This window comes from Bos taurus, chromosome 6, assembly GCF_002263795.3.
Source record: "Bos taurus isolate L1 Dominette 01449 registration number 42190680 breed Hereford chromosome 6, ARS-UCD2.0, whole genome shotgun sequence".
NCBI classification, from domain to species: Eukaryota; Metazoa; Chordata; class Mammalia; order Artiodactyla; family Bovidae; genus Bos; species Bos taurus.
This window is the reverse complement of record NC_037333.1, coordinates 37,406,763-37,419,657: the sequence shown is the minus strand read 5'-3', so window position 1 is coordinate 37,419,657 and position 12,895 is coordinate 37,406,763. Positions and strand designations below refer to the sequence as shown.

The 12,895-nt window shown below is 33.5% G+C and overlaps 1 protein-coding gene across 12 annotated transcripts in view; it reads left to right on the top strand.

Moving 5' to 3' along the window:
* The window catches only part of LCORL (ligand dependent nuclear receptor corepressor like), a 179,165-nt gene that overhangs the window by 137,313 nt on the left and 28,957 nt on the right, over nucleotides 1-12,895 (top strand). For 8 of the 12 annotated variants that reach the window (XM_024993374.2, XM_059887733.1, XM_059887736.1 and 5 more), the window contains one exon: nucleotides 7,199-7,292. In XM_024993374.2, the coding sequence (XP_024849142.1) occupies nucleotides 7,199-7,292 (94 nt within the window). Of the gene's footprint in view, nucleotides 1-7,198; nucleotides 7,293-8,568; nucleotides 12,655-12,895 lie in introns of those variants that run through there. The other 4 variants (XM_059887741.1, XM_059887740.1, XM_059887739.1 and 1 more) reach the window with 2 other exon arrangements.

Below are 12,895 nucleotides of genomic sequence, written 5' to 3'. Positions count from 1 at the left end.
AATGAAGGATGGAAAAACCAATATTAAAGTTTAATTGATATCCTGCTCTAATGCTATATTGATTATTTCCCCTATGACTCTAACTCAATGGTTAAACAAGTAACAAAAACAATTTTAAAATAAAATTTGGATAAACTCAAGTGATTGCTTTTATAGTTTGGTATTTTATTGATAAGTTTGTAGGGTTTCTTCATTAATATATATGCTCATTATGGCAAACTTGGGGAAAGGAGAAAATTAGCAAAATTATATTAAGTGTGAATATTTATATATATATAGTGCAAATATTTATATATGTTTGTGCTTACATATATTTGAGATTTTGGTATACCTTTGTACATAAAAGCATTTTCTTGTTAAATGCTATTTTCTTAAGATAGATGTTTAGAGGAGTGTGAACATTTTTAAGATTTTTGATAGCATATTACTAGATTATTTTCAAAATTGTTGTGTTTCTGAACTGGTTATATGTGATGGTAGCAAATTTATTACATCATTACCATTGTAACTTGACTTTTTGAAACATTACACAGGTTAGATATTGTAGTTTAATAGAGTAATCAGAGTCTGGAATAACTGCCTGAGTTTGAATGACAGTAAGTGTAACTGTGTGACCAAGAGCAAGATAATTAACCTCTATTTCACTTTCAGTTTTATCATTAAAAATTGCAAATTAAAAAAACTTATTTTTATATTGGGACGTGTGAGCCCTAAGAGGGGTTAAGACATATAATGCTCTTAGAGTAACACTCAAAAAATATTATAGTTTTATATATGTAGATTTTTATAAGTTCTATTTTCTAGAAACCAGTTAAATATAAATATTTATATTTGAAATCAGGGGTATCTTCTAGAGAGTACAGTAGAGAAAAACAAGAAAGATCTGAAGGCTGACTAGAACAGTACATCAAGCGGCTAAAAGGATGACCTATTTAAGGAGAGATAAGAAATGATCAAAGACATAAAATAGAAATAGTGTTCAGATATTTATTAAAACTATTAGCATAGATTTGCATCAAACATCATAAAATGTTAAATAGCATTGATTTGAAAGAAAGTTTTGTGCTGGTGATTAGTGTTGTTATGAAATTTAATTTGGAATATTTTTTCCTTGTCCAAACAGCATAAAATGTACATGATAGTTTGTCATTAAAATTCACTTGCCTTCATATACTAAATTTTATTCATACTTACATCTTTAATATTGATGATGATACATAATGTATTATTGAAGGTGTTTTAAACTCATGTTCATTCTCGGTATGGCAACTGGAGATCAATAGTATTGTGAGGAGTTGATAAATACGTTTTTAACATACTTAATATTCATATTAAGTGGTTAATGATCAGCAGTCTTAAGATTTCTGAAGAAAATCTGTTATTATTAGAACCTAACGAATACAGAAATGGATTATTAAAAATCATTCTGAACCTCTAACTGAATGGAGTTTCTGTGTAAAACTAACTTCTCTCCCATATAAGATATCAACTTCTTCACTGTGCTGTCATTTTCAACTGGCTGAACAAAGTTCTTTGATTTCATGATAATTTTGTCAGTCAGGGTCTGCTGTATGCAGGATTGATGTGACAGAACTGGGCAAGCCATTGCTGAGTCAGTGAATTGGTGTTTACTGAGGTACTCATTTCAGGCCTTGCTTAGAAGTAAGTCTAGTGAGAAAATCAGCCAAATAAGTATACTTAATTAGATATAAATTGTAAGTAGATCCTAAAAATAGTTACTAATTCCCCACAGTACTATTGAAGTTCAAGTGCTAAACTTGGCAAATTATAATAACATGTCATAAATGCATAAATACAAATAGAAGCATACAAAGAGTACTATGGGAATATGAAAGAAGGCTGGGGGTAAATTAGGAAAATCTTCTTTGAGGGGATGATGCTGAAGTGATATGTAGCCTGGCCAATAGAGCATAGAGTGTACTTAGACGAATGGACAGAGGGCAGCTAAGGGATGAGAAAGAATGGTGCCCTTGGAGGAGTGAAAGATCTGTATTATGTGGATCGCATTTATCTTCTTTTTACAGATTCTTTGTCAGGTATTTGCAAGAGAATACAGAACTGAGAACAGTTTGTAAACAGAAATCCAAACCTTGGTTTTGGAATGTGAATTCTAAAAAAATTAACCCAATAAAATGTTAATACTCAAGAAGTTGCTTAATTTGTTCATGGTTTCAGTTTTTCAAACGCCAATTTTTTTTTAATTTAATTTTATTTTTAAACTTTACATAATTGTATTAGTTTTAAAGTTATCTGGTAGTGTCATGTATTTAACAATTACCTGACCTTGTTGATAGATTACACCAGCCTCTCTCTAATTCTGTATCTTTAGCATTAATGTTTGATGAGAAATAATTGTGTTAATGCTCAGACTACAACCAGTAAATGGAAATAATTCGTTTATTATTTGGAAAATTTTCATACATAGAGTAAAATGCAGTGTAATAATCATGTTCCTGTCACTCAGAACTAATAAATGTGTTACTTGATCATATTTACTTCTAGTATGTTTCCTCTTAAGGAACTGTTCATCCTTTTGTTTATCCTTGAAAGCAACCTCTGATAATATGTATTTGTGCATCTGTAAGCAAAACGGTTCTGTGTGCTCTAGATATCCATATAAAAGCATATATCAAATGTACTCTTATTAATTTACTCCTGCAACTTGCTCTTCTTACTTATCAGATTAGCAAAAATTAAAAATCTCAACACCAGGTGTTGTCAAGGTTGTGGAAAAAAGTTTTAGTAATATCTACAGAAGTTCAAAATGTATACCGTCCAGCACTGGCATTCCTAGGTGTGCATCTTAGAAAAATTCTTCACATGAATACTAGAAAACATTTAGTAGTATTTTCACTTCAGAATTGTTTGTAACAGTGAATAAACTGAAGCAACCTAAGAACCTACCAAAAGGTGAATGGTTAAATAAATTTCAGTCTCTTTCTGTCCTCTACTTAACTTTATATTGCCCTGCAGCATTTAGCATAATATATGTTCAGTTTTTATCCATCAAGTTAATTATTAGTACTTTGAATGTGTACGCACAAAACAATCTAGTTATGACGTGACATCTCCATTATGAAGGAGTGATACTGATAAATGTAAATCAGCAACAGGAGCAAGAAAATGCTCTTTTTGCCATTCCTGATTTTTTTTTTTTTTCCTCAGTCGTGATTCCCAAGCTATTTTTCCTCCTCTCTTTTTGTTTTTCAAACAATCCTTGGGGTATTTAACGTTTTTCTAGCTCTTGATCTGCAGCCTTCATGACGGAAAAAGGAATTGATACCAGCAAAATAACTTTAGGTGACAAATTGCTAATAAAAAGTGAGATCTTTTTTATAAGTAACATGGGAAGCCTAGTTACAGAGAAGGGGTTATGGAAAAAAAAAGCATTTCTTATCTGCATCACTGTTTAGAGTTCCTAAAGAAAGTGAATCAGATATATAGTCCTGATTTGAATAGTTTCTCTTAAAGATGAAACAGATCTTAAATTTAGTTCCTCCTCAAGACTGAAATCAGCTACCAATCCAGCAGTCAAGGAGCAGTCCAAAAAGAACAATACCTTTTTGCCCTAGCTTGGGAGCTACCTATGACTCAAGCAGTTAAGATTCAGCCTGCAGTGCAAGAGACACCGGTTCAATCCCTGGGTCAGAAAGATACCCCCAGAGAAGGAAATGACTGCCCACTCCAGTATTCTTGCCTGGAAAAATCCTATGGACGGAGGAGCCTGATGGGCTATATAGTCCATGGGGTTGCAAAGAGTCAGACATGACTGAGTGGCTAACAGTTTCAGTTACAGGGAGCTACAGCCTAGTTAGCAAAGTTAATGTAAAGGAGAGAAGAGGAAGAGTTCTCAGCACCTCTTTTTCTTATTTATAGTTAGTGGAATAATTAACCTTAATCATATCAAAAGTGTAGAACTTAAAATTGGAGAAATTCATTAATGTATTCTGGAACATTGACAAGGGATAACACTTATGAAGACTGTTTTATATGCTATAACCTACATAAATGTATTTTTGTTTATGAAATATGTCAGGATTCCTGACCTTGAGTAATTCAGTCTTTTGGGAAAAAAAGGTCCGTAACTCAAAAATTTCGTGAGTGTGTCATTAAGTTTTATAGGATGCTGTTGACAAGGGTGACATTAAGCTTCTACTTGGGTGGGGCAGGGGTGGGTCTGAATCTATAAAGAAAAGTGGAAAGAGCATTCTAGGCAGGGGGAACCATGCACTGGATGTTTTAGAGACGTGACACCACATAGCATTTTTGATGAATTGCACATGGCTTAATTGCTCAGTAAGTGTGAGCATTGAGATGAGTTGTTGACTAAGAGTAAGATTGAGCTGAATGGATAAACTGGGGCATTTATTAGGTAAAGAGATCAAAAGATACTTCATTTAATAACTTTTAAGGTAGTATGTACCATATACTTGGAGAAGGCAGTGGCACCCCACTCTAGTACTCTTGCCTGGAAAATCCCATGGATGGAGGAGCCTGGTAGGCTGCAGTCCATGGGGTTGCTGAGGGTTGGACACGACTGAGTGACTTCATTTTCACTTTTCACTTTCATGCATTGGAGAAGGAAATGGCAACCCACTCCAGTGTTCTTGCCTGGAGAATGCCAGGGTCGGGGAGCCTGGTGGGCTGCCGTCTATGGGGTCGCACAGAGTCGGACACGACTGAAGTGACTTAGCAGTACCATATACTTGTCTGCCCAGTCTTTTTATCCTTTCAATCTAGGCTTTGTAACCTCTAGCAATAACTGAATTTCTACTTCTAAATTATTTTCAGCAAATACCTAACTGAACACTTACTGTGTATCAGCCACTGTTGTAGGGAATGGGGCTACATCAGTAAATAGACATATTTTCTGCCTTCATGCAACATATTGTCTGGTGGCTAACACTAGTAAGTAAATAAACAATTAAATTATGGCCTTCTAACTGCTAAATAATATAGGTAAGTGTTGCAAGTATAGGAACCTACAATGACAACAAAGTTCAAGTTGTGTCTTGAATGATGAGTAAGATTTGGTGCTTCCCAGGTGACACTAGTGATTAAAAAAAAAAAAACTTGCCTGCCAATGTAAGAGACCTGGTTTGATCCTGGGTTAGGAAGATCTGGTTTTATCCTTCCCGGAGAAGGAAATGGCAACCCAACTCCAGAACTCTTGCCTGGAGAATCCCACAGACAGAAGAACCTGGTGGGCTGCAGTCTATAGGGTCGAACAGAGTTGGACACGGCTAAAGCAGCTTAACCCACACGCACAGGGTGAATGTGAGGACAGGAGGAGAGGATTAGGAGACTTCTAGGCAGAGGAAACTTAATTGAAAGTGTGAAAGCCTAAAGGTGAGAAATAGCATATCAATTTCCCAACAGGTTTCTCTGTTCCCCCCACAGCAGATTAATCCTTTAAAAAAATTAAAATTGTCAGTCTTATGTTTAGAATCCTCCAGTGGTTTATTGTGTCTTTCAAAATAAAATTCAAATTTCTTGCCATTGTCTACAAAGCCCTATATGATCTGCCTGGTTTCTGATCTTAGCTCTCTCACTCTGGCTTATTCCATTGCAGCCACCCTGGCCTCTTTGCTATTCCTCATATTCCAGATATGATTCCATATCATAGCCTTTGCACAAACTGATCCTTCTATAAGCTTTCCCCCAGATAATCTGCTTGGTTGTTACTTTCACTTTGTTCAGGATTGTGTTCAAGTCAAAAGAGGCCTGAATTGATAATACTCAATAAAACAGCAGCTGCCTTAGGCCTACTCTCATTACTTTTATCAGCTCACTCTGCTTTATTCCTAAATAGCACATATCATCAGCCTGAAATATGGTTATGGTGGTGGTGGTGTATGAATTATCTAACTAGATTGTTAAGAACCATGAGGAGGTACTTTATGCATTTTTAATTACTCCTTTCCAAATTCCAGCAGTGCTTTGCACATAACTGAATTATTTTTAAACCTAGATGAATTTTTTGGTATAATTTTTAAAACATGGATTTTTCTTAAAATGGTTTTTTACAGCTTTTTCAATTTTTTAGGTATCAGTAGAAACACATTCCGGAGAAGGCAATGGCACCCCACTCCAGTACTCTTGCCTGGAAAATCCCATGGACGGAGGAGCCTGGTGGGCTGCAGTCCATGGGGTCGCTAAGGGTCGGACACGACTGAGCGACTTCACTTTCACTTTTCTCTTTCATGCATTGGAGAAGGAAATGGCAACCCACTCCAGTGTTCTTGCCTGGAGAATCCCAGGGATGGGGGAGCCTGGTGGGCTGCCGTCTATGGAGTCACACAGAGTCGGACACGACTGAAGCAACTTAGCAGCAGCAGCAGCAGCAGCAACACATTCACCATCTGTATTGCTGTATTTTAAATTCAGTTTATTTTTATTCTTGATTTTGAAATTTATCAGATTAACAACATATCTGAGTCACTTGAAGTTTTGTCTATGTAAATTCAGTATTATAATAATAATAACTACACTTGAGTAAGAAATACATAGGCAGTTGTTTTCTAACAAGCTACTTTTTCCTAAAATGTTATTTTATTGTGTCATCATCTAATCACAGAATAACCACAATATGTTACATAGTCAGTGATTCAACTGTTGTACATTTCAGTTATTTAAAACAGTAAAATTTTATACTGTGAGCTCTGAAAAATAACATTGGTTGAGCGTAGAGTCATAGATTATCTAAAGTATGTTTTCCACATATGAATAGTCCTAGTAAATGCTAATTATCATTCTCTTATTCATCCTATTTTCTATGCTCTTGGTTTAGTTAAACATACATTATTCCCACTTACCCAAAGCATCATCTGGGCAGCCTTGAATAGAAAACAGTCGTGTTTTTTATTGAATAAGCAATCGAGTGATTCTTCACTACAGAAGAGAAAGGTGAACAAGGGTGGATTTTGAACAATTTTTATCTAATTTCTTCATATCACGGCAATGCCAGCTCTTCCTCTGTTCTTTTTTCCTATGTAGTGCCTTCCCAGTCATGTTCTGTTGCTAAAAATCATAAGATGAGTTGGTAGTGGCCACATATCAAATACCAGTATTAATTTTTAGGTCATTAGTTAGTGGATCATCAAAATATGAAATGTTATGATATAAGGATTACCTATCTGTCACAAATATAAAGTTTTTTCTCTTGCAAAAATTATAGGGGATGGAGTGTTAGATCTCTCTACAAAGAAAACCAGCATAAAATCTGAAGAGTCATCCATATGTGATCCTTCTTCTGAAAATTCAGTGGCTGGGTAAGCAATATCTAGGAAATATAATTTAGTATTAATATAAAATTAAGCAGAGAATTCTTCATACTACTCTGAATAGACTGACATATATAGTTTTCTTCCAGAATTTTTGTCACTCATAAATGTGTGTCTTTCATACCTTTCATTTGTCCTTTCTCTTTCTTTTTTATTCTTTCTGTTAAAGAAAAGTTATCAGAACAATCACCAAACTTTAGTTCATGTTACTAAAATGAACTACCAACTTAATCATGGAATACAAACTAAGAAGCAGGACGAGTAGAGAATTTTAAATTCAGTATTTAGGAGTCAGTTTTAAGAAAAATATGTAATTTCACTATTTAATTTTTTAAACAATCAACTAGTTTTAAAAGTACTATACTTACTAATTCTTATAACTAATTTACAGTGCTTAGAGTTTTTTCATTGTGTTTTAGGTGTGGTGGCAGACTTAATATATCTAGTAATCACCACAGAAAGTCCTTTCATGTTTTGAAAGCTGTTTAATTAATTAAATCATTAATAGTGAAGTTCTGTTGGATTTTTGGAATTTTAGGGGGGTAACTTTTGCATCTTCCATTAACAATTTGCATAAGAAGCTTTTTAGTAACATTTAAATCTCAGATACAGAGTATAATTTGTTTCAACTAAGGCTGTAATAGCTTTTTGAGTGATGAGGTATAAAGAACTTTCTGTTAAACTTTGAAAGTTATAACGATACATTCAAAATAGAAATAACATGTATAAAATCTAAAAGTATTTTACCCAATATAATATATCTACTTGTTTCAAATTTTAAGTTTTTATCTAGAGAAAGATATGGGGTGTTTGTGTTTGGAAATATTCTTACTGCTACAAATTTCCTTTAAAGGGGTTGACTCTTTTATTACTTGTTTAGCGGTAACGTCACGTTTCTACTAACAAAAACTCCTTTAGGATTTGGGTATTTTATATAATGGAACTCTAATTGTAAAAAAATTATGTGTTGCTCTACAAGCATCTGTCAGAGGAATAGCAACATCATGAGAATATTTTTACAAATACTGAGTTAGGATTTTATGTTCTTGGAAGGTCTGCCCGTTGAGGCCACCGTATGATTGACACATTGTCCTACCAGGACTGTAGCGTTTGCTTTGATAAGGAGTAACTACTACGTCTCACAGACTTAAAAAGTGATGTTACCTAAGCAAGGAGTATAATAAAGGAGTGGACCCTCCCCTTCCATAGCTGTGTGAGAGTCTCTCATGCATCAGTTTACCATCGTTTCATTCCATCCATCCAGGAGACTACACAGAAACAGAGAGGACTATGTGGAAAGAAGTGCTGAGTTTGCAGATGGTTTGCTCTCAAAAGCTTTGAAAGACATTCAGTCTGGAGCACTGGACATAAATAAAGCAGGCATACTTTATGGCATACCTCAAAAAACTTTACTTCTCCACTTAGAAGCCTTACCAGCAGGGAAGCCTGCATCTTTTAAAAACAAAACTCGAGATTTCAATGATAGTTACTCATATAAAGACAGTAAAGAAACTTGTGCAGTGCTGCAAAAAGTAGCCTTGTGGGCAAGAGCTCAAGCAGAGCGCACAGAAAAAAGTAAACTCAATCTACTTGAAACCTCAGAATTAAAATTCCCAACAGCTTCCAGTTACCTCCATCAGTTAACTCTACAGAAAATGGTTACTCAATTTAAAGAAAAAAATGAAAGCCTACAATATGAAACACATCCTACTGTACAGTTAAAAATTCCTCAGCTACGAGTAAGTTCTATTTCAAAACCACAACCTGATGGTCCTGGTCTGCTGGATGTTATGTATCAAGTTTCCAAAACCTCTCCAGTCCTTGAAGGATCAGCCCTCCAAAAACTGAAAAATATACTCCCTAAACAGAACAAAATAGAATGTTCTGGGCCTGTAACTCACTCAAGTGTTGACTCTTATTTTCTACATGGGGACCTCTCTCCTTTGTGTCTTAATTCTAAAAATGGAACAGTTGATGGAACCTCTGAAAATACTGAAGATGGATTGGATCGAAAAGATAATAAGCAGCCCAGGAAAAAACGTGGCCGTTATCGGCAATATGATCATGAAATAATGGAAGAGGCTATTGCGATGGTAATGAGCGGAAAAATGAGTGTTTCCAAAGCACAAGGAATTTATGGGGTACCTCACAGCACTTTAGAATATAAGGTAAAAGAAAGATCTGGAACACTGAAGACTCCTCCGAAGAAGAAACTCCGATTACCAGACACTGGGTTATATAATATGACAGATTCAGGGACTGGCAGCTGCAAAAACAGCAGCAAGCCTGTGTAGATTACTTGTTAGGAAAACGTTTGTATGTGCGTGAGTGCGTGTATGTGTGTTTGCGTGTGTATGTGCACAGGTGTGTTTTTGTGTGTCTATATACACACGTGGGAATTACAGATGCTCACTCTGACAGGAGACATGAAATTTTACAGTTCAAAAACCACTTACATGCCTTTTGAAAAAAAGTTTTATTCAGGGTTTTCACTGTGGACAGAATTATATAGTTGCTTACTTAATTCTGATAGTTTGTATTTAATCCTTGTATAAATAGGTGAAAAAGATTCAGGTTTTCTTTAGTAGTCAATAGCATAAAGCATTGTGGGAAAACAAGTAACTGTCAAGTGAAATATTTTTATTGGTGAAAGACCACTCCAGCCATTCAGTTGAACCATCTTTTAATGGAAATATGATATTACTAGTTTGTAAGCATTTTTGCATAACATACTTACATTTATTGTAAGTATATGAAACAACCAGTCAAAGTTTAAACAGACAGCTATCTCCACACTAATAAAAATTAATATATACAGTATTAGTACACTACAGTGCATTCTATGAAATATGAAATGCACTCAAGTGCATCCATCAGAAATAGAAAACCTTAAATGATATGTATAATGAAATTTAATATTTATCATTTAATAGTTGATTTAGCAGGAAGTTGGGGTTTATAAGGTATATACTTTAAAAAAAAAACTGACACATAGTTAACCCCAGCAGCTATAGAATCCTTTAATGTAAGATGGAATACTAAGAACAAAAAGTAATTTAAATTTAATTATTAAAATAATTTAATTTTGTTTTTCATTTGAAAAATAAGCTAATGTGTAAGGTTAGAAAAGAAAGTTGGAATGCAGCTTAGAGCATGTTTATAATGTGCACAGAAAAAGCTTGAGAATGATAATTTTGGTTTAAATGTGCTGGTTAGTTGATGTTATGACTACTTTAAATTTTAAGGATTGTGACACACTCCTACTATTGAAAAACCTCAGTGTAACTTTAATATATTTGCTGCTGTGACATTTCAAAACATTTTCAGTTTATCAAAATGAATTACAGATTTCATTTTGGTGGGCGATACATTATCATTTTGCTAATAACCAAATTTGCAGTTTGTTCAGGGTCTTGAATAGATTTACAAATATTTAACACTGAAGCTGTTTTGAACTTTCAGTAATGTAAACTCTCTACTAATTAGGTAGTTAGAAGCTGGGCAGTGCATTTTAACTTTTACTAGACTCATGAGAAAGACCAGTAATTTTGTATAGCAGTTTTAAAATGTGTTTCAGAGTATCCATGTTGGATTTATGGAGTACGCAGTTTTAGTGGTAAAATGTTATAAAGCATGTGCCTCCATAGAAAGAATGGGGATTTGCTTCATAAATACAAAATTCTTTGAGTGCCCCTTTTCTCTGTTAAAATTCAGGTTCTGATCATTTTTTCTAAGCCAGTTTTCCTAAGTCCAAAAGGAATACTTAAAGCTGAATTTAAAAAATAAGTGCACCTTGTCAAATACATGTGTTTTTACACTTGTGTTTGTGTGTATCTAATAATCATATATACATATAATACTAAAGAGATTTTCAGCTATTACATTTAAAAACTGCTTACATATGTTTAAAGAAACTGAAGAGTAGGAAACTACACAACCAAGTTGTTATTTGGTCTCTCAGATCTATACTGAACCCTCTTCAGCTATTAAAGTTACTTGCATACTAGGATATGAATCCTCTTGCTCTTTTTTTTCCCCCAAGAAATTATACATAATAGATTGCAAAACAGCAGATGTCAGAGTCATCTTTCTTTTTAAAGAATTAAGCCATATTTTGTGAGGGCCAGAACTTGGATTATTTAATATATTTCCCCTCCGCCCCCCCATTGAAAAATGAAGTTAAAGTAAATGTTTCAACACAATTTTATTGACCTCTTTATACAGAACTTTACCTGCAAAAATTGGGGGGTTTGAATGCATTACATAATATTTATATTGTATTGAGCTTTTTTATTCCTCACACTATATTTACATTAATAAATTGATTGAGAAGTTTATAGTAAAGGGATACTTACAGAACACTTTTATATCATTTAAAAGATGACCTGACCAAAAACTTTACAGGATTCATAAAATCAGGGATCATTTTGCTATTGACTTCACAGTGATCAGTAGTTTTATAGGTAATATTATAGTTAATTTGCAGCATTTTAGTACTCGTATTATTTATTTTTGGTCAGAAATAGTAAATTAAATATTTTTTGATAGTTTATAGGTAATGATCAACCCATAACTTTTAAAAGAAACAAAATGTTTCTAATTATTGAGTTAACTTTTGATTATACAAACTAGGAAAGGCAGGGAAATTTATGGGTTCCTCTTCTCCCCAGTGATTCTATTAAGGTGTTCTTTATGTTTAATTTTCAAAGTACTTTATAAATTTAGTTACCAGTTGCTACTTGTTAATTGACAATTTTCTGAAAAATCCAGTTTCAGCAGACTTTTAGTGAAGGTGAAAGCAATCCTTATGTGCTTTCTACTTATTTGAATGTTCCTCAAGTATTTTATATTAAAAAAAAAGAAGGAAAAGAAAAAAACAGTGCCTCTGTTTTTAGAAAACTACTGCTCAGTAAAGTTGTTTAAACCATTTCTGGTAGCTAATGACAATTTTATATTAAATTGTATACTAACTTTAGTGAGACTGATTTTTTTAGTTGTTTACAGTACAAATACTTGTATTTGTTCTTTAATTACAGTATTTTCATTGTCGCAGTAATTTAGTAAAACTCTGTGGCTGCCTTGATTTTGACAGATTTTGTTAATATAAACTGATTGTTAGGCAATTAGTTATATTTATGCATAAATCAATTGCACTATAATTCATGAATTATTTATTACAATATTTTCTAATGAATTCATGTATCTGTCTTGTGTTGTAAATGTACTGTAATTCTGTTTCTACTTTGTGTTGTTATATATCTAAATCTGATTGTATGAATTTTAATTGTTCAGTTAACGTGTTTCTAGGTTGTAATTTGTAGTAAAGCACTTCAATGCTTTTGCACTTAAATTTACAACACTGTTGGTGTGTGATTGATTTACTCATTCATTCAGTAAAAGAAAAAAAGAAAAGAAAAGAAAAAACTTGACTACACTGACTTATTTGATTCACTCTAGGAAGCAGTTTTATTAATATTAATAATAGAAATTGACTTTTTCTAAAGACAACTCTCAGCAACAAAGCTTATAATGGGAAAAATGGATAGAAACTTACCAAAAAATAAGCAGGATGTGTTTGTTTATAAATCAAA